This window comes from Barbus barbus (genome assembly GCF_936440315.1).
Source record: "Barbus barbus genome assembly, chromosome: 39".
NCBI classification, from domain to species: Eukaryota; Metazoa; Chordata; class Actinopteri; order Cypriniformes; family Cyprinidae; genus Barbus; species Barbus barbus.
In genome coordinates this window covers 24,783,515-24,803,962 of record NC_136717.1, presented here as the reverse complement: position 1 = coordinate 24,803,962, position 20,448 = coordinate 24,783,515, and the positions used below count along the sequence as shown (strand labels likewise).

The following is a 20,448-nucleotide window of genomic DNA, read 5'->3' as shown; positions in this document are numbered from 1 at the left end:
TGCACGTCAGCACGTCGTCGTCGGGTTTTTTTTTTTTTTGGGCGGGAGTTTCTGGCTTCACGTATCAGCGTCTCTTCTTCACGCGCAGCGCGAGCACTGAGTAGGAGGAGGGAAACAGAAAATGGCGGACGGTGTCGACCACATCGATATTTACGCCGATGTAGAAGAGGAATTTAATGAGGTCAGGTTCACTTTGAGCATCTACACTTCCTGAATGATAAATATTTTACGTGTTGCACGTACAGATTGAAAATAAGCCCACAGAAACACGCAGCGCTTTCTGGAGATTTATTAGGGCGTCTGCTAACTCTAGCAGCTAGCTAGCTAGCTAGCGAGCGGCGTTTGTGTACACGGTAATATTAAGGTTAAGTCAGTTACATATCTTAGTTTTGTTAGTTATCTACATAATAATTGTATTACGTTAGTGTTTGTATTTGTGGCGCGAGACGGAATCCGTTGCGTCGCGTGCGTTCATTGTTTGGTCTCGTGCAGCCACAGCAGGCCGAGCGCGGCGCGCGGTTCAGATCAGTGCTTCTGTTTAATAAATCTGACATTAAACGTGTTCACGAAGTATTATATGCTTTGAAACGTACTTGCAAGTTTCAAAACATATGACTATTGTTCAATAGTGATTTATATAAGATTGTGAAAAAATTGGCCATATAGTTTACTAAAACCATTAGAAAATTGATTACTTGAAATAAAATGTAATTATAAAATTATTTAATTTAATGTAACTTGATTTTCTAAATAACAAACTGAAATAAAGATGCTATACAATTTATAGACTTTTAAAAAACAAACTAGTAAAATGACAAAAAAATTACTAGAACTTTAAAATAAAAACGCAAACCAAAAATATAAAATTAAATAATCAAAATGATGAGCACATCACAAATGTACTGCAACTAAATTATTTTATAAAAATGAAAAATATTTTAGTCAATTTTTTTTCTAAACTAATCAAAATGGCAAACACAACACAATTACTAAAAATAAAATTAAACAAACTAAACATTAAAATTAAAACAGGAAAATAATAGAGAAAAATAAAGCTAATTTATGTAATTTATATGCATTTCTATAAAGAAAAAATAAATAATTTTTTTTAGTTAATAAAAGTGAAGAGCACAACAAAATAACTGAAATGTCAACTAAAATGAAAACCAGAAAAAATGAACTAGTATCTCCGTGATGGCTCATGGTTGAGATGCCTGTCCTGTGAATATTTCTGAAATGTTTTTATCTTTCTGCTTCCACAGGAGTCAGATTATCCTGCTCATGAGCAGATCGACCTGTATGATGTTGTTAACTCACCATCTGCCAACAACGGGGACGCACCTGAGGACCGAGATTACCTGGACAACCTGCCTGCACCGGGAGGATCCGAGGGGAACAAAGGAGCTCCGCCGAACGTAGTCTACACTTACACTGGCAAACGAATCGCTCTGTACATTGGCAATCTCACATGGGTCAGTCTTGTACCATATATAATATTATATTTGTGTGTATATATATATTTATTTATTTATTGCAGGCATAGTATAACTAACATTAGTTTTCCTCTTTGCAGTGGACCACTGATGAAGATTTGACAGATGCTATTCGCTCAGTAGGCATTAATGATGTGCTGGAGATCAAGTTTTTTGAGAATCGAGCAAATGGCCAGTCAAAAGGGTAAGTGAAAAACTGAAACTTGTTTCCTAGGTCTGTGTAAATATTAGGGGTGGGAATCTTTAGTCACCTCGCGTTCCGATTCCAGAACGATTCTTAATCTACTTTTTTTTCCATCTTATTAATTAGTTTACCGACTTGAGAATTGTTAAATCCTTACATTTACATTTCCTTACATAAGTAATTAAGTACTTTTTAAAATAATTACAAATTTTAAAAAATTATTAAAACAGTTGTATGTTAAGAATATAACTTCAAGACATAGAAACAAGTATCAAATAATAAAGAGGAGCATAGAAACATATAACGAACAGAGTTCTTTCAGTATTTAAGATTATCTGAACGTTTTCCATTCAAGAACTGAGAGTGATTTTTCTTCATCTTTACTCTTGTTTTTTACTATGACATTATAGACAGCGGGAGATCTATTAAGCTGCGTTCACACGCAGATCTCTTTTGAAATATAAGTAGTAATGTGGTTTGTCCTGTCTGTTTAATCCCTTAAGACATAACTGGCTGTGTTTACTTTAATTTTGCGTCATAAAACCGTTTGGAGAAGCAAGTACATAAACCACTTACACAGTCGCACACAGCCGCATGTGCGAGCATCTACACAAACAAAGCGCGCGTCAGCATTTGAAATTGAAAGCAGCCTTCTGTTAGTGAGGTTCATATTTTAAATATATAAGTCCACTGCATTCCAAACCACATAAATGATGACTTCGTAAAGCATTTGTAAGGAAAATACCAACGGGCGAGACTGCACACTTCAAGTGTAACATCAAACAAAGCTCGCGTCTCTCTCAGCGCATCCTGTGCAATGAAGCCCGTGAATGGCGTTGTAATTCGCTTCAACCTTTTCGAACTTTATGAAAGATTATTTTACGGAAGGTTTGAGTGGTGTATGTGTGTGAGGAATTGGAAGCAAGCAGAATACAGGTGTTTCTAAAGCAAACTCAGCGTCATCGCACATCTGGTTAAAAACTAAGCTCAGAATTGATTCTGAAATGCTCTTTTTTTTTTTTTTACATTTTATTTATTTTTTCTTCTCCCACCCCTAGTAAATATACAGATCAACCCTGTTGTGATGCTCAGTTACATGGGTTTTATAGAGATCAGCCTCAAACATTTCCTCTCTGTTCTCCACAGGTTTGCTCTGGTCTGCGTGGGTTCAGACTCCTCGTCCAGGAAGATGATGGACCTGCTTTCCAAACGGGAGCTGCACGGACAAAACCCGATCGTCACTCCTTGCAACAAACAGTCGCTCAGCCAGTTTGAGATGCAGTCGCGAAAAAGTGAGACACCAATTCACAGAAAAATCAACACATCTACTGATTGAACAGAGCTTATACCCCCTTTCCACCAGCAGAATCCAGGTGCTAGTTCAGAGCCAGTGCTATTGCCGGTTCTTAGTTGGTTTGACTGGCGAGCCCTTTAAGAAACGGTTGCTTTTCCACAGGCTACAGAGCCAGGTCTTATGTCACTGAATACATTTCATGTTTCGTTTCACTAGCACAGCCGCGGCAGCGCCAAACACAACAGACTTATTTGAGTGCATCGGCGCCACACAGAACGATCGATCGGCACACAACACACAAAAGCACCGCGAGAGCGATCCAAAAGCAAAGCTGTCTCCCGCAGCACCCTGATGCCTCGCACCGACCGATCCGCGCAGCGCCGATCCATCCCGAACAAGCCTAAACAAACTATCAACAATGGCGGACGTTGCGTTGCTATTGATATTCATGACTTTGCGAACCTACATCGGCATCCAAATATGGCAAATCCAACGCGTTCGTGTTTAGCTGCTATTACAAATATGGCGGTCCAAAGTTTCTGTTGTCTTGTTGGTCATGGTAACCCAGCCCCTGACGCAAGCGGTTCTTCCTTCTAGCCCAGCAATGTTTTGGTGCTACTTACGAACCGCTTTTCCTGGTTCGGAGCTGGTGCTTTGGGTATCGAAAGACAAAGAACTGGTTTGAAACTAGGCTCTGGCTCTGAACCAGCACTGGAACTGCCATGGTGGAAAAGGGGTATCAGTGAACTTGCCGCTGTGTTTGCACTGCATTTGTTTTATGGTCAGTTTTTGCCCAAGGCACGCAGTCCGGACAAATGTCCGGAGAAGGGAAAGCTGGACCTCCAGGCTCAGGATCTCGCAGCGGCTTCCCTCTTGGTAAGAATCGAGGGCGATTTCCCACCCCACCTGGCCCAGGAGGAGACCGCTTTCCTGGACCTGGTGGACCTCCACCACACTTCCCAGGTATGAGTCTCTATATTAGGGCAAGGGCAGAAATTAGCTTTTCTGTAAAGGGTCTATATTTGCTAGGGGTGTGCTCAAAATATCGATTCTTAGATGCATACCGATATAATAAAAAAAAGATAGTATCAATATTCTAGCCCTTAGTATCGATACTCCGCCCAGCCATTAGGGGGCGCAGCGGCGCCCGCGAGTTTCAAAAAAACTCATGGAAAATGTTAAAGCAAGATGTAGCATTTAAAGGTGCCATAGAATGAAAAACTGTCTTTACCCTGGCATATTTAAATAATAACAGGTCTGTACATGGAAATGACATACAGTGAGCCTCAAACACCATAGTTTCCTCCTTCATATGTAAATCTCGTGATTAAAAAAGACCACTGAAAAACAGGCGAATCAGAACATAACACCGACTGTGACGCAACAGTCGGGATCACTACGCCCCCAACATTTGCATAAACCCGCCCTTGTTCTAAGCCGGCCGAACCATCAGAAGCTCTGCAGGTATTGTAAATAAACAAGCGCGGACAACAGCGAAAATAACAAAATAAATGTTATGTTCCAGGCCGTGCAGGGGGTGTGAAGTGCAGGGATGGGTTGGTGTCTGTATTCAGAAAGGCACAGAAAGCAAATAACGTGAGCCACTAAAGGGACATGGTTAGCTCCTTGCTAGCGGTAGCCTGTTACAGTACATAAGATTTCACTCTCAGTAAGGAGAGATGAGGATGATGGCGAATGACTTACAGATCCTGAGCACCACTGACAAGCATCTGATCTTGTGAAATGTGTGGTAAGTACTGTTGCTCCATAATGTAAACATAGTTTGTGCGATCGCGTCTCTTGAAAGTGAAACTATAACGCGATCGATGGATCGTTCAAAAGCAGTTTCAATGCCTCGCATATTAATAACGGCTCCCTGATGCCCGCGTTTTATATACAGTATAATTACCCGACGATATAACTGCGAGAGAAAGTATTTAAATATATATTTTCCTCCCTGTGCTTCCTTCTTGCTGATGAGCCGTACTGTGAAACAGCCAATCAGAGCAGAGCTCAACATTGAGCCGTACTGTGAAACAGCCAATCAGAGCAGAGCTCATTATTATTCATGACCCTGCCAAATAAGCCAATAACAGACCGTTTCATTCTAGGGAGAAATCCTAGGGTTGTAAATGGACATGTAAAATCGTTTCTGGAGATTTTTTGCCCTTACCTAAGACACATACCTTCTGTGTAGATATCAGAAAACAATTTAAAATACTGTATCAATGCATTCTATGGCACCTTTAAGTGATTTCATAGTGAAATATGTTATGGCAGTACATGGTGTCACAAAAAATAATTATAAGAAGATTTAATAAGAAGTTAAGAATAATAATAAGAAGATTTTGTGCTTGTGTGAGCTCAGACTGTACCCTTGGAAAGTTAAATGTTGACTTGTGGTAATTTCCAGATTAATACAATTTGTGTATTATTGTATATGCTTATTTTGTTTACTAGGATGAGAGTTGCTGAAATCGCGTTTGGTCTCGTACTGTATCGTGTATCTTGTCAGTGTGTGCACTTGCTTGGCCATTTGTAGTTGATAAACAGGAAAGTGGGTTCAAGCGCCAGCAGAAGGCAGTGTAATGAAGTGGTCTTTAAGAGAAGCAGTCTATCAGCGGAAGTTTAAAATCAGCTCGTAAGTGTATTTACTTGTCTCAGTGTTTAGCGCATTTGCCGTTGCTAGGAAACGCTTATTTTGTTTACTAGGATGAGAGTTGCTGAAATCGCGTTTGGTCTCGTACTGTATCGTGTATCTTGTCAGTGTGTGCACTTGCTTGGCCATTTGTAGTTGATAAACAGGAAAGTGGGTCCAGCTGAATTGAAATGATCATTTGTTGGTTTGGTATAATAAAGGTTATTATACCGCGGCAGCGGTCGCGGCAGTCGTCGTGTGAAGCCCTCTTAGTGTAAAGACCATCGACTCTACCGTGCGACTCCACCGGGCAGGGACACCGGCAAGGGATAGTAGTAGCTTTTTATTTAATTTTTTCATTGATATGTTTATTATTGAAATGTTGTTGTTATATGCATGTGTTAATTTTATTTAATTTCTTTATTTTCTTAAATATGTGGGTAGATAGTATTTATAGAGTTGTAACTTTTTAGTTTTAGTTACTTTTTCTTATTTGTAAGTCGCTTTGGACAAAAGCGTCTGCTAAATGACAAAAGTAAAGTAAAGTAAAGTAAGTAAGTGTACAATTAATCAGAGCACTTAAAGTTGCAAATATTTAAGCAAAATGCACTTTGTTATAATGCACTTTTGTCTTCATTAAATTGAAGAAAAATGCAGAGTTCTGTTTGAGTAAATGTGTTCAGCATTAACTAATTGGCTCTGGCCCATGTATTTTTATTGAATCGTATCGAATCGTGTCACATTGTATCAAATCGTATCGAGACAGCTCTGTATCGAGGTACGTATCGAATCGTGACCTGTGTATCGAGGTATGTATCGTATCGCCAGGTTCTCCAAGGTATACAGCCCTAATATTTGCCCCCCTGGATGTAATTTAACAGGTGTATTTTTATTTTTGTATGGTCAATTTTTATAATTACTTTATTAAATGTCTATTTTTTGTTTGTTTTTTGTCATTTTAATTTTCAATTCATTCTAGAGTATTGAAGAATACTATAGACCAATAAGAAATTGATCAACATCCGCAAAAGCTGTCTTTACATTTGCCCAAGGTGGCACCTTTACACAGCAATTGCATAATATTGTGAGATTCATGTCATTTTAAATAGCCTACTAAATATATATATTTTTACCAAATTCTGTTTTAATTTATTTGTTCACTTTTAATGGTTTAATCAAACTTTAATCAAAAAGCATGTCTAATTAATTGAATTCATAATCAACTTTTTTAAATATTTTTATCAATTGCATTATAGTTGCAATTTTTTACAAATGCAAAAAAGAATGGATAAAAGTACTTGATGCAACATGAGGAGATCTAAATGTAATGTCATAATCAGCTTTATATTAATCTCGTATTGTGCTTTAATCGTGATGGTTGTAATCTTAGTTTAGTAACTTTAGTTTAATTATGCAGGGTCATTTTTTGCTTCTGTATCTTGACTTTGTGGGGCATTTTAAATTTTTGGTGGTATTTTGCCCTATTTGTGAGGCTCCAAACTGATTTTTGTTATTGAATTGCATTGGGTTTTAAGATGATTAAGCAAATTTTTAGTCCATATAAATATGAAAATACAGTCAAAAATAAATACATTTTGGGAGTCCTCGCATTCATTTTCTACTGCTTTCTTTGATCAATGTAAATTTAAAGTCCCCCTAGGGCTGGACAATAATTCAATATCAATGTATCGCAATATAATTTTTTCCAATAATGGTGATATGATTTTTAAACATTTCTGATATTTCGATATACATTACCAGTGTTTCTCATACATTGATTTATTTGTGGTGTTTGACTTTGTTGAATAAACGAGCACTACACGTTTCAAAATCAAAACGTGTCGCGGGTGTTTTATATGAATGTATCTCTGAAGGGAACCGACTGTCTTCAGAAACGTTTCGATGACATTTTCATTTGATCTGATAGTCTCGTTCATGAGTGGAGCTGCTTTGATTACAGCCTTTCCAGGGAAACCGCTAGTTCTTCCGCTCTCACAGCGCCTCCTGCTGGCAGAGAATCAATTGCATTTTCAAGAATAAGCCCCTGTCAAGCAACATGCTTTTGATGTTGCTCAATTTTATTATTTTTTTCTGCAGCAACTCAGAGCACTATTCATACTCTTTATCCTGGCTGAAGCACGTTTGTTTCAGTCTATAAGAACAATCAGCCTACACTACCAGTCAAAAGTTTTGGAACTGCAAGGTTTTAATGTTTTTAAGTTGTTGTTTTTTTTTTTTAAGAATTCTCATCTGTTCACCAAGCCTACATTTATTTGATCCAAAGTACAGCGAAAACAGTCAAATTTAGAAATTTTTAATTTAAAATTACTTTTTTTTTTTTTTTTTTTTTGAATATATTTTAAAATGTAACTTATTCCTCAAAGCAAGATTTTCAGCATCAACTTCAGTGTCACATGATCCTTCAGAAATCACTCTAATATGCTGATTTGATATTTTTCAGGATTCTTTGAATAGAAAGACTCAAAGATCAGCATTTATCTGAAATAAAAAGCTTTTGTTACATTTATACACTATTCCATTCAAAACCTTGGAGTCAGTATAATTTAATTTTTTTTGGAAATGATAGAAATTTATACTTAGCAAGGATGCTATAAATTCATAAAGTGATAGACATTTATAATGTTACAAAACAATTGTATTTCAGCGATATTCATCAAAGAAACCTGAGAAAATTCTACTTGGCTGTTTTCAACATTTACAATGTTTTTTGAGCAGTATATTAGAATGATTTCTCATGTGACTGTTATTTTAAAAAACAGTTATTTTAAATGGCAAAAATATTTAAATGTTACTGTTTTTGCTGTATTTTGTATCAAATAAATGCAGGGTGAGCAGAAGAGAATTCTTAAAAAAAAAAAATCATACTGTTCAAAAACTTTTGACCGGTAATGTATGTTAGCCTATAGTTTGAAGTTAAAGATATTAATATTAGGTGAGCCTGAGATATTTATTTGACAGTGATTTCACATTTCTTGTTTGTATGAAGGATAAATACAAATAAAAGGTGAACATTATTTATTTGTTTTTATAAAATATAGTTTTATAGGAGGAGGTTTCATAGACTTGGCAAATTTATTTTTCATAAGTTTGTAGGTACAGACATCTGTTGCGGCCATTCTTGGGAGTTTTTATGAGGCTTTTTTAAAATAGTTCATATCGATATCGGAATTATATCGTATCAACCAAAATTAAGAAATATATCGTGATTATAAATTTTGGCCATATCGTCCAGCCTTAAGTCCCCCTGTAGTGAAAATCAAGTTTGTTGTTTATTTGTCTGTGCTGTTAATTTGTTTTTAGACAAACCATGTGCCAATCCATTAATCAACAGTATTGCTGATTATTTTCTCCTTAACTGTAGTTTCCCAAAGGCAGTCCCAGAAGCGCGGTTTGAAACAGCCTTTGGTTTGCTACGTCACAAAATAGCCAATCGTGTCAAGGGATAGATTTCTATCATTAGTATCTCCCTCTCTCCATTTAGACAAATGCGGTGCATGTAGAGATTGCGTGCAAAATATACCAATAGGATTACCAGCACAAAACCAGAAATAAAATGGAGCAAAAAAACATGAAGCCGTGGTTTAATGTAAATTTAGAACAACAGTGTAAAAGTAGCCCGGAGTCAGACCCACCTCTCCCACATCGGCCTCTGCATGTTACGCATTGCTCACGGGCACGACTTGAAGACTCAAATGCAGCCAAGTTTGTGATTCCAAGGTATTTTGAGGACATAACATCATCAAGTAAGCAACTTTAACGAATGTTACAGTGTCCACTGTAGTTGTCTGCTAGTAAAAAAAACAGTTTTGTTATCCATGGATCCCTGGCTGGTGTGACTGAGTGGAGGCAGGGCTACTTTGCATATTCATAGATCCACGTATAGTAAATGAGGCAAGGGTGTAGAGTTACATTCAAGCTATTTTAAGGCATGAGAAATTTTTCACAATTGAAAACATATAATATGTAATTTTAATGATCAAAGATGAGTTTTAAGGGGGGGGAAAATTTACTACATGGGGACTTAAATTTTCAAACTATTCCTTTGCAGGTATGCAAGGCCCGCCGCGTCCTCCCTCAGGCCCACCTGGGCCTCCAGGACCCCCTGGCCCCCCTCCACCTGGACAAGGTCTGCTGCCGCCCCTCGGAGGTCCTCCTAACAGAGGAGACCGTCCTCCTCCACCCGTCATGTTTCCTGGTCAGTTTGGTCAGCCTCCTATGGGACCGATGCCTCCTGGCCCGCCCCCACCTGGATACGGGCCTCCCCCAGGCCCCCTTCCACCTCAGCAGGGTCTGCCCCCTCCAGGACCCTTCCTTCCCCGTCCACCTGGGCCCTTAGGACCCCCGCTTGGCCTCGCACCTCCACCTCACATGCAGGGACCCCCACCTGGAGGTCCACCTCCGGCCCCTCACGTCAACCCTGCCTTCTTCCCGCCGCCTGGAAACAACAACATGCCATCGTCCGACAACAGGGGCCCACCGCCGGGTGAACTGTACGGCCGCCCACCTCCATACGACAGAGACTTCGGCCCTGGCGGCAGGTAATAAACACCTCACCTTCACTGCACTGTAAATCTCACCCGGAACGAGTTGTTAGGTAACGCCAATGGAAACTGAACTGTTTAGATTATATTCTAGGGCTGCACAATTTCAAATTTATATTACTAAATATTTTTTATTATTTATTTATATATATATTTTTAAGCTCCATGTTTGTAGGGCTGTACAGTTTGGCCAAAAATGTAATATACTAATTTACTTATTAATAATAGTAACAATAGTAGTACTAATTTTTGTTATTGCTAAATGAAAATGTAAATTACATTGCACATTTAAAAATCTTAATTCTAATTTTTAATTCTAAATCTTAATTTTTACTGTTTTTACTGAAACATCCAGCACATTAACGATACTTTAAATTGAATATTAACTACTTGCATCAATAGTTATAACTATTATTCTGTATTTTTAAAACATTAATAACATTGTGTTTTAAGTCATCATAAAATAAATTAACTTTTATTGTACAATATTCATTTATTTACTTGGGTAACATGCAGCGCATATTATGTAACAATTATTAATTCTATTTAAAAAAATCTAATTTTAACTTCATATTTTTTATTTAAAAAAAATACTATACAGTTTTATTTACTGTCTTTATTCTGAAGCATGCAATACGTATATTAACTAATACTTAATTTTGTAATTACAAAAAGTACCAGTTATAAAGTATTTACACAAACTATAAAAAATATATGTAATAAAATAATCATATTTTAGAAGAATTACTGTTATTTTTATTTTTTGGGAAACTCTGAAATGCAGCAAACACACTTCATTAAATCTCAGCCTTGGTGATTTGTTACTTACTGTTAACTCCAGAAGTGGATGTTATTAAAGCGTGTGGCCTCAATATGACCCTAAATCTCCTCTCTGGCCTTTCTTCAGTAACTTCAGACCCCCTGTAGTATGTGGCTTTGAGCCCTGGATAAACGAGGGGTTGGTTGATGTGAAAAACTCTGGCCAGCACTTGCACAATACAAGTGATCAAGGGTTAGTGAAGTAACCGTCTGCTGAGACCAGGATCCTGAAGCGGGATCTTCTTTTTATTAGGCTTGTGTGTTGTGAACGCATGGAGTGTGTGCCGACTCTGCAGTGAATTTTAACACATGATGCACTGAAATTAGTTTTAATTTACAATGTGTAAATATTGTTGGTTACTATCATTTCAGTACATCAGTAATTTTAACATGCGCTGTGATTCAGCACTAATGGCTCTCTGTGTGAATTTGGGCCCTGATGCGTTTTTCTTTCTGACTCATGCTTTTATTCTCAATGCATCGGCTTATTCTCTTTTAGGGATATGGATTCGTCTCGCACTCCTCTGAGTGAAGCTGAGTTTGAGGAGATCATGAATCGTAACAGAGCGATATCCAGCAGTGCTATCTCGAGGGCAGTGTCAGACGCAAGTGCAGGTGCGGACACTTACACGCAGCACAAATGTTTGGTTTGGTTTGTCAGGTGGTTATTAAACTCTGTTTTTGCAGCTGATTATGGCAGTGCTATAGAGACTCTGGTGACGGCCATCTCTCTGATCAAGCAGTCAAAGGTTTCTGCTGATGACCGCTGCAAAGTTCTCATCAGCTCACTGCAGGACTGCTTGCATGGAATTGAGTCCAAATCCTATGGCTCTGTATCGAGGTAAAGATCTTGTGAATCCTGACAAGGCGTCATTTCGGCTATATATGTGCGGTTCTGACAGTCGTATAATAATAGAACGCTCTATGAAGTGATGTTGCCATACTAGCCTTTACCTTCTGCTCTAGAGTCTTGTTTGTGTTAAACATGGCAGAAAAACAGTAGGGATAACTGCAGGATCGCGCAATGGGCGGGGCTAAAGGTGCAACGTCGACGCACTCCATGCTAATTGATGTATTTTTATAATCGATAACATTGACGAATTGCTGCAGCCCTAGTATTTTTGTCTTTGCTGTAGGGGATGCATCATTGTTTGCATGAATGAAATGTCTTTTGAGATCACATTTCTGCTGATTTAACCAAAGGAATGAGGGCAGGAAAAAATCTGATTGATAATCCAGATTAAAAAGATGAAGTCCCACCTTGTATATTCTGTTGAATGTTTCAGTTTAAAAGTGCATACAAAATTACTTCATTGCGAAATTTGATGCTTTGCAACACTAAATGGATGTGAAAATAATGCCCCCAAAATTATTTAATGTATTAATGCATTGCAAAATTTAATGCGTGAAAAACTGATGCTTTGCTAAATTATTTGGTGCAATGAAAAAATGGGTGCAAAATTATTTAATGCATTTCAATTTTCATGCTATTAAATAATTTTGCAAACATTATTTTTGGATGCATTTTACATTGCACCAAATTGCTGCAATGCATCAAATAGTTCTGCAACGTATCAAATAATTTAGCTTGTATTGTAATATTGTCATGCATGTGAAATTGATGCAATGCAAAAATAATGCATTCAAAATTACTGTATTAATTTTAAATCCTGTATTGCAAAATTTCACGCTTGTAAAATATTTTCATGAATGCAAATTTATTTGGTGCATTGCAAAATTATTTCATAAATGGAAAAATTATTTGATGCCATGCAAATTTATTTGGTGTGTTGCAAAAGTATTACTTGCGGTTTCATATTCTCTTTGATGCTTTTCGACCTTAAGCAGACGGGAACGGTCCAGGGAGAGGGACCACAGTCGCTCTCGTGAGAAGCATCGCCGCAAGTCTCGCAGCCGAGACCGACACGAGGACTATTACAGAGAGCGCAGTCGTGAGAGGGACCGTCATCGTGAGAGAGACCGTGACCGCGAGAGAGACAGAGAACGTGAGCGGGAGTATCGCCGTTAGTTGGAGAGGAAGGTGTGTATCCAGTTTGTCTCCGTCTCTGTTTTTCTCCCCTCTTCCTTCAGGATTCAAATGTACATGCATCTTATCCTGCAGAGGTCGGGATCACAGGTACGTGATCAGGAAAGGTGAGTCCCTGAACCTATTATGTAATGACAGCTAATATATATATTTATTTATTTATTTATTTTTTTCCATTTACGAATGTAGCGTGATCTGAGCTCCAGCAAGCATAAACTGTCCCACAATTGTGTTGATGATATCACTTTGTCTTTGAAAGGATTTTGTGTATTTCAACATTTTATTTAAAACAATCAAAATGCTTTTGCATTTTAAAATGGAAGTTACTGCACTTATTTGTCCATTTAACTGAGATTTGCTGCTACGTTTGAGACCATGCCAATGTCAAACAACACTTCCCTCCTCATTTTGCATAATAGACTACTTGTTTGGCAAAAAAAGTAAATTCAGCATGAATTTCGTGCCTTTAGAATTGCGATTATGAAATATAAATTCAACCTGTTACCATAAATGTATAGAAAATTGGTTGAAGTTTGATAAGAGAAAATGAATGTATTGAAATGAGCAAAATTGTTTCTCAGGTTGTGCATTGATATTCCTGCAGGCAGATTTGATGTTGATATAATTGTTGTTCTAGTGTTTAGTTCCTTACTAATTTGTTGTGAAAAGCAAATGAATGGAGTTAAATTGATCTACTTTGGCATTTAAAAACATGAAGCTTGTAGTCTGTCAGGTTGAGTTGTCATGGTGTAGGCAAATAATTTTTTTCCATGTGTAAGGTTTAGTCTTGAGCACATCTGTACAGTATAATTTAAGACGACGCATTCTGAATGTCCTCTGTCAGAACAAGCTAAATGTATTTTTACTGTCAAGGGTCATTTTGTGCATCCTAGTATTTCAGTCACATTTGCAGGTTTTTAATAGCTAGTCAAACTTTTCCATCTTTTTCTTATCTGAATTTGACATTTTCTCGGTTCACATAATATCGTTATTCATTTATTTTCCATGTTTAATGTTACACCCTCTTAGATGCTGCAGATGTAGCAGTTCTTCACCATTTTTACTGTTTATGACTTTAAATGTAAAATAAAATAGATCTACAGTGTTAAGTAACACCAATTGTGCTTTTCATTTTATATCATGTCCTTTAATGCTTAATGAATGGAGAAGAACTGCTATATTGCTTTTCCAGAGGTAACGTGAATGTTTTTAGCATTTTTACGTTTTGTTTTATTTTATTTTATTTTATTCTCTTGGTAAACACTCATGTTTGTGGTGATTCAATATGCAACAGATATTTAATAAATTTTCACAATCAGTATTTAAATTAATGCACACACGTCCTCAGTTCAAACCCTGTTGGTCTGATTTAAAGAACTCTTTACTGTCTAACCTGTTGCTCTATGGCTCTGCTGTGTGACGGTGTTCCTACAGACTAAATTTGTACGTTAATGTAAATTTGTATGTAAATGCTGAGGACACTGTAATATCATGTGTGATGCATTGTGAGTGACCCCACATATGCTAGATTTAATGCAAAAAATACAAAACGATTAAACTAAAACTGCAACTCAGGTTTAGCAGATGGTAAATGCACAACTGCATTGTCAGTTTTGTTGAATGTAATTCTGGTAGCCTCCAAATTGTTGTTCTGGCCTCCTATCCAAAAAATTGCCAATTATTCAGGTGTTTTTTTATTTTGTTTTTGTTTTTCTGTGTTTTAACTGTACAACCTATAATTGTAGCAACACCAATCAGGGAAAGTCAGCAATTTGCATTTTGATTTGTTCCGCTGTTATTAATTCAGAAATCATGTTGCACTTTTAATGTTTTTCGCCTAAAGTATGCATCAGGTTAGAGATTTTAAGCACTGCAAACTTAAAATAATTGAAAGCATTTGCTCCATGCGCAGAGTCCTGTTCTATGGTATTTATTTGGATTTTTAGATGTAGTGCCTATCTTGTCAGGAGTTGATCTGCAGAAATGACTGTGTTTCTAGGTTTTTCCTGAAGTAATGGTCCTGATGTGGTATTAATCACACCCCTTTTCATCTTTTCACTATTGTGCTTTATAAGATGCTGGCACAGGATTGGACAAAGTTGTGTTTTTGTGATAATTACAGGTACTAGTAATTGTAATTCCAAACACAAAATACACTGTAACATACATGACGAATTCAGTGCAAGAATTTCCATGTGTTCATGTCTAAATATGTCTTGCTAAATATTTCTGAATGATCTTGCATTTAAATGGGCTGGAATACCTGTGAATGACTAAAGACACAAACTAATGTTTTAATAAGAAATCACATCTTCGGTATGTTTTATTTTGTCCATTTTTTTTTTTTTTTTTGACTAACCGAAAAGTTAGAATAGTCGCTGAATTTTGTCCAACCCTGTGTACTGTAACTCCAGTGTCCACTGAATCGCTAGAATCAAGCGTGGAAGGTTTTTTTTTTTTTTTTTTTTTTTGATTAACTCTTAGAAATGTCATTTCTGTTCAGTAGAAATGATGCATAAAATTGTAAACAGTTGCATCTTAAAAAAAGCTTTTTGCATTGGGGGTGGATCGAATTTAAAATGTGGATTTGATGCTTGTTCTCAGAGGTAAAGTGGACTATACTTTGTGCTTCACAATTTTTGTCAATGGGGGAAATATTAGGAGTTTGTATTTTTCCTATTGTACAGAAAATGCAGGTTAGCATTTCCTGTTTTGTTCAATTGAAGTTGAATAACTACTTAAATGATTAGATTATCGATTCATTGAGAAATTTGGTAAAAACCAACATAAAATGTTGTTTTTAAATGTCTGTACCTTGGCGGTTTACTATGTGGACTTATTGCCCATGATCGACGCATTATTTTGCCAACATGAAATTTGAGTGTTATTTTGACACCTTTTAAATGTGGTGTTCCATTAGATATAGATATGAAGTCTACAAAATGAGCACTGATGAGTGATTTGAAGATCACATCTGCTTATATAATTGATTTTACCAGTGAAATTGATTTTGTGCAGCAAGCAAAAAAAACTCAAAATAATTACTAGTTAACCTTGTTTGAAGCCATAAGAGATCATACATGTTTTACATTGACTGAGACAAACCAATCAACCAAAATGTCAATCAGTATCATCATATAGGGATTTTTCTGCAATTTAAATTGCATATGTCCATAACCTCTTATTCTTCAGATCCAGCTTATGCATGCACTTTTTCTGTACTTCATTGCAGTGGAATTGCAGTTTTTCATCTTCAATATTAAATTTGTTTTAACCTCATCCTGGTCCAAACCTGTATCATTTTGTTTTATTGATCTATTTTACTGAAATGTGGTTTAAAAATACAACACTACCAAATGCATTTCAAATCTCACTCATTCAAATCCTGTGTTGGTAGTACAGATGCTGATTTGTATGGATTTGTTTTGGTTGATTGATTTCTCAATGGGATTAAAAGCCATATATTTTCATATGACTCTACAAATGAATATTTTGCCAGTTGGTCAACTCGTATGAATTCCATCATTTTGATGTTGGGTATTGTGCATTTGAATACTATAAATTTTATCATTGTCATGGACGGGTAATGGACATCAGACATGATTAATTGCTAATGCTGATTTTAAGGAAATGGTTCATTCAAAAATGAAAATTTGCTGAAAATGTGTACACTTAAGCCATCCAGGATGTAGATAAGTTAGTTTGTTCATCAAATTTGTAGAAATGTAGCATCACTTGCTCACCGTTTGATCTTGTGCAGTGAATGGGTGCTGTCAAAATGAGTCCAAACAGCTGATTAAAAACACCACAATAATCCACGCCACTCCAGTCCAGCAATTAATATCTTATGAAGCCAAAAGCTGTGTTCGTAAGGAAGTAACAGTTTGAATGTTTCATTTTAACAGCTAAACTGAGTCCTTAACGCTTCTTCCTAAGATCCATCTGCTACGGTCTTCTCACATCAGAATCCACCTACATATGTTTGGGGTTTTTTTTTTAGACCATTTTTGCTTATCTCTCCTGATTGAGACAAATGACTTTTTCACTGGAGGAAGCAATATTTTGGATAGAGGACTTGTTTGAAGTGAAAATTCTTTACCATGGAATTATTTTCGTTTCACAAGATGTTAATTTCTGGACTGGAGTGGTGTGAATTACTTGTGGATTATTGTGATGTTTTTATCAGCTGTTTGGACTCTCATTCTGACGGCACCCATTCACTGCAGAGGATCCGTTGCTGAGCAAGTGATGGAATGATACATTTCTCCAAACCTGATGAAGAAACCAATTCATCTACATCTGGGATATCAAATTTAGCAAACTTTCATTCCTGGTTGAACTATTACTTTAATGTCCACCAGAGTGAATTTGCCGAGTTGTGGTGTTGAGTACAGCGTTTCATAGTTGTGCATGCCAATGTCTTTATGACTGTGTCGTCTCTTCACACTGTATTTATACACTGAATCCAGGGGCTTATCTCAAATAGTGTTTCTTAATGAGCTGTTGTGAAACTGCTACATTAAAATATTGCTTTAGACCATTACAGTAGTCGTAACGCAACAAATGCCCCTTAGTTTGATGCTGTTGAAAACTGAAAGTTGTTTGCATGCCCGTGTATGTCTGGGACGGTCTGAGCGAGTGTAGATGTAAAGGGGAAAAGCAGCTGTGTGTGTTTCTGGGTTCTGTGCCCCAAAACAAACTGCCACCTTCGTTTTGACACCTTTCAGCTGAACGCAAGAGGAGGAGGAGAGACGTCAGGAGCAACGTGGATTCATCTGACAGCGTCCCGCATCGCACCGTCACGGAGAGCACCGGACTCCGGACACACTCTGCAGCGCTAAAGTAGAGTTCTGTAAAATATTATATACTCCCTCTTAATTCCTGACAGCTTTTATTTTTTACTTTTATTTGGAAGTAGCTGTGTGTTAAAGTCAGTTCAGCGAAAGAGAATTATTTGCCTGCTTGTTCAAAACACAAAACAACTTTCTCACTGCTATAATGTTGTAAATTGTCAGTTAGCTAGATATGTTTTTATAGGATCCTCTCTTTTGGTTTCATGTTTCTTCCCTTTTCCCCTCGTCCATATAATGTTTGTAAATGTCTTTTGCCTTGATTATTAAATTGAATCTGTGTTGTAATAAAGTGTGTACTTGTTGCTTGTTCATACTTGATCTGCTAGTTTAGGTTACTGGGTTAAACATTTAGCCAAGCATTGCTTTTTATTTGTTCAGAATTGCACATTTTTGAAACTTGTCGTACTTGGATATCAGGATAATTGTTCAAGAACCACATTTCAGGTTGGCATCTTTACTTTCTATAAACACTGTGCCATTGTGCCTTTTCCAATTTTACATCATTTTAAGAGGTTCAATACAATATCGGTTAATTTGTGTAGTTGCTGTTAATTCCTGTTCATATTCCAAATCAATTGGCAATTCATGCAGGGTTAAATTTTCCATAACTTTTTATTGGTTTTCTTGATTGTGATTGGAGCTATACAATTCAAATCTGTGATGACATGCTCAATTTTGTAGTTTTTGTCAAAATCAATCATTTATGGTTGGTGAATGATAGTGCAAAATATTCTGCATTTGTAATGTCTATCTGACGTCGCTGCTGCAGATTGTCAAATCTTCACGTGTGTGTATGTATATATATATATATATATATGTAGGATTTACTGTAATTTGTCTCTCAAAGGGTCTCGTTTCGTTCTGCTATATTTAGAATTTCAAGGATTAGTTCACCCAAAAATGAAAACATGCTGAATATACCCACCCTCAGCTCATTCTTCATCATATTTGGAGAAATTTAGCATCACTTGCTCACCAATGAATCCTCTGCAATGAATGGGTGCCGTCAGAATGAGTCCAAACAGCTGTTTGGACTCTCATTCTGACGGCACCCATTCACTGCAGAGCATCCATTGGTGAGCAAGTGATGGAATGCTACTTTTCTCCAAATCTGATGTAGAAACAAACACTTCTACATTTTGGATGGCCTGAGGGCGAGTAAATTTTAAGGTAAATTTTCATTGTTACTGTTCCTTTAAGCCTTAATGCAAATTTGTTCCACTAATTCATTGTACAGAGTTTCCCGTTTTCATTATGTAGACGGCTTATGGCAGCTGTTTTTGATAGTGATGTAATAACCAGTTTCCCCAATTGCAAGTCTGTACTGTAAGGTTATCTCTGCTTACTGTAAATTCATGCACTTTATTTTGAGACTTTGAAGACTGTTGAGAGATGTACTTCTGGGTATTTGACACGTGACCTGTGCATTGGTCACTTTGCATCTGTTTGAATGAAAGGTTAAGGTTCATGTAAACTCAGTTACTTGAGGCCTGTGGGCGTTTATTGGTGTTTATGATGGTTTATCACTGTAAATAGAGCAAGTTCAATGTTGGAGTAATTCTAGTGGTTCTTCAAACCGCGTCCTCTGCTAGTGAAGTGGATAGACATCGAACAGTTCCTGTTCTCTCAAACATCTGGACTGAGAGGTAAGACCGTTTTGCTTTTCAAATCTTATGGGAATTGGTACACTTGTGCATTTTGTAGTTTTGTTTTTGTTGCCACAGCATTGCAGCATGTATACAGCTCAAGTTTATTCAGGTCTTGCTGTTGCCTGACCTCCTCTGATGAATTTCCTTTTATTGTTCATTGAAATTTGATGTGGCTCAGCCCACAAATATTCATGGTTGATTGTTGGCTACCTGATGTAATATTCAGATTTACTATTACAGAATATTTTTGCTAATCAATAAATTTTTTTTCATACTAATTTGTCTTTTGTTTTGTTCTGTTCGCAGTTGAGAATATAAAGTCCTGTAGACGCAAAAAATTTTTTTTTTTTTTTTTTTTTTTTTTGGTCCAACAGTGATTTTAATGTAGAATAACGATTGCTTCTAGTAATTCTGAGTGAAGTTTTCAGTCAGGCAAATTAAAACTAATTGATTGCCATATATCAGTGTTCAGTGTATTGTACTTGCGTCTGATTGGCCGCATGAGGGCGCCATTGAAACCCTCTAAAAGTCTGACCAGCAGAGGTCATGTTTCTTCGTGAACTGAGGGCCTAGTCCAGAATAATTTGGTGAAACGTTTGAATGAAATCTGATCCCCGGATATGGGTCAGGTATACAATTAGACAGTACAAACCACTATTTAGGTGCTTTGCATTTTCTTTTCAAAACGCTTTAGATGTGAGCCATTTTTCATGAAGCCACTTAAAAAAAAAAAAAAAAAGCTTGTTTTTGTTCAAACAGGTTTTAACTGTATTCTTTCAAATCGTGAGAGGGATGGTTTAGGGAAGTAGTCCTGAGGGTGTAATGAAAATATGGGTGTGAACATTGCTATAATTACACTTTGACTACATACAAGCGTCCATCCTTGCGGGTAATGCACTTCTGACTTAC

At 36.9% G+C, this 20,448-nt stretch overlaps 1 protein-coding gene across 9 annotated transcripts; it reads left to right on the top strand.

Annotated features, from left to right (window-relative positions):
• Nucleotides 1-80: 80 nt before the first annotated feature.
• On the top strand, nt 81-19,815 carry LOC306858798 (cleavage and polyadenylation specificity factor subunit 6-like). Of its 9 annotated transcripts, none has more exons than XR_013783231.1 (11): nt 81-181; nt 1,263-1,472; nt 1,574-1,677; nt 2,824-2,969; nt 3,758-3,934; nt 9,679-10,168; nt 11,490-11,605; nt 11,678-11,831; nt 12,836-13,031; nt 17,765-18,890; nt 18,956-19,814. XR_013783231.1 is itself a non-coding variant. In XM_079399526.1 (11 exons), exons 1-10 carry the CDS (start codon nt 122-124, stop codon nt 13,017-13,019), a joined length of 1,734 nt encoding a protein of 577 aa, XP_079255652.1. In that variant the 5' UTR covers nt 81-121; the 3' UTR covers nt 13,020-13,031; nt 17,765-19,815. The 9 variants fall into 9 exon arrangements, 8 of the variants coding, with proteins under 8 accessions (XP_079255652.1, XP_079255651.1, XP_079255650.1 ...); XM_079399526.1 differs by adding an exon at nt 11,079-11,183 and having other exon boundaries at nt 3,770-3,934; nt 17,765-19,815; XM_079399525.1 differs by adding an exon at nt 11,079-11,183 and having other exon boundaries at nt 12,839-13,031; nt 17,765-19,815.
• Nucleotides 19,816-20,448: the final 633 nt, after the last annotated feature.

What these genes read in the sequence shown, in the direction of transcription:
- LOC306858798 (XM_079399524.1), top strand. Translation starts at nt 122, where the DNA reads ATGGCGGACGGTGTCGACCACATCGATATTTACGCCGATGTAGAAGAG. An exon ending in TAGAAGAGGAATTTAATGAG is followed by an intron (nt 182 to 1,262) that starts GTCAGGTTCACT and finishes CTGCTTCCACAG; the next exon opens with GAGTCAGATTATCCTGCTCA. An exon ending in CACAATACAAGTGATCAAGG is followed by an intron (nt 11,184 to 11,489) that starts GTTAGTGAAGTA and finishes ATTCTCTTTTAG; the next exon opens with GGATATGGATTCGTCTCGCA.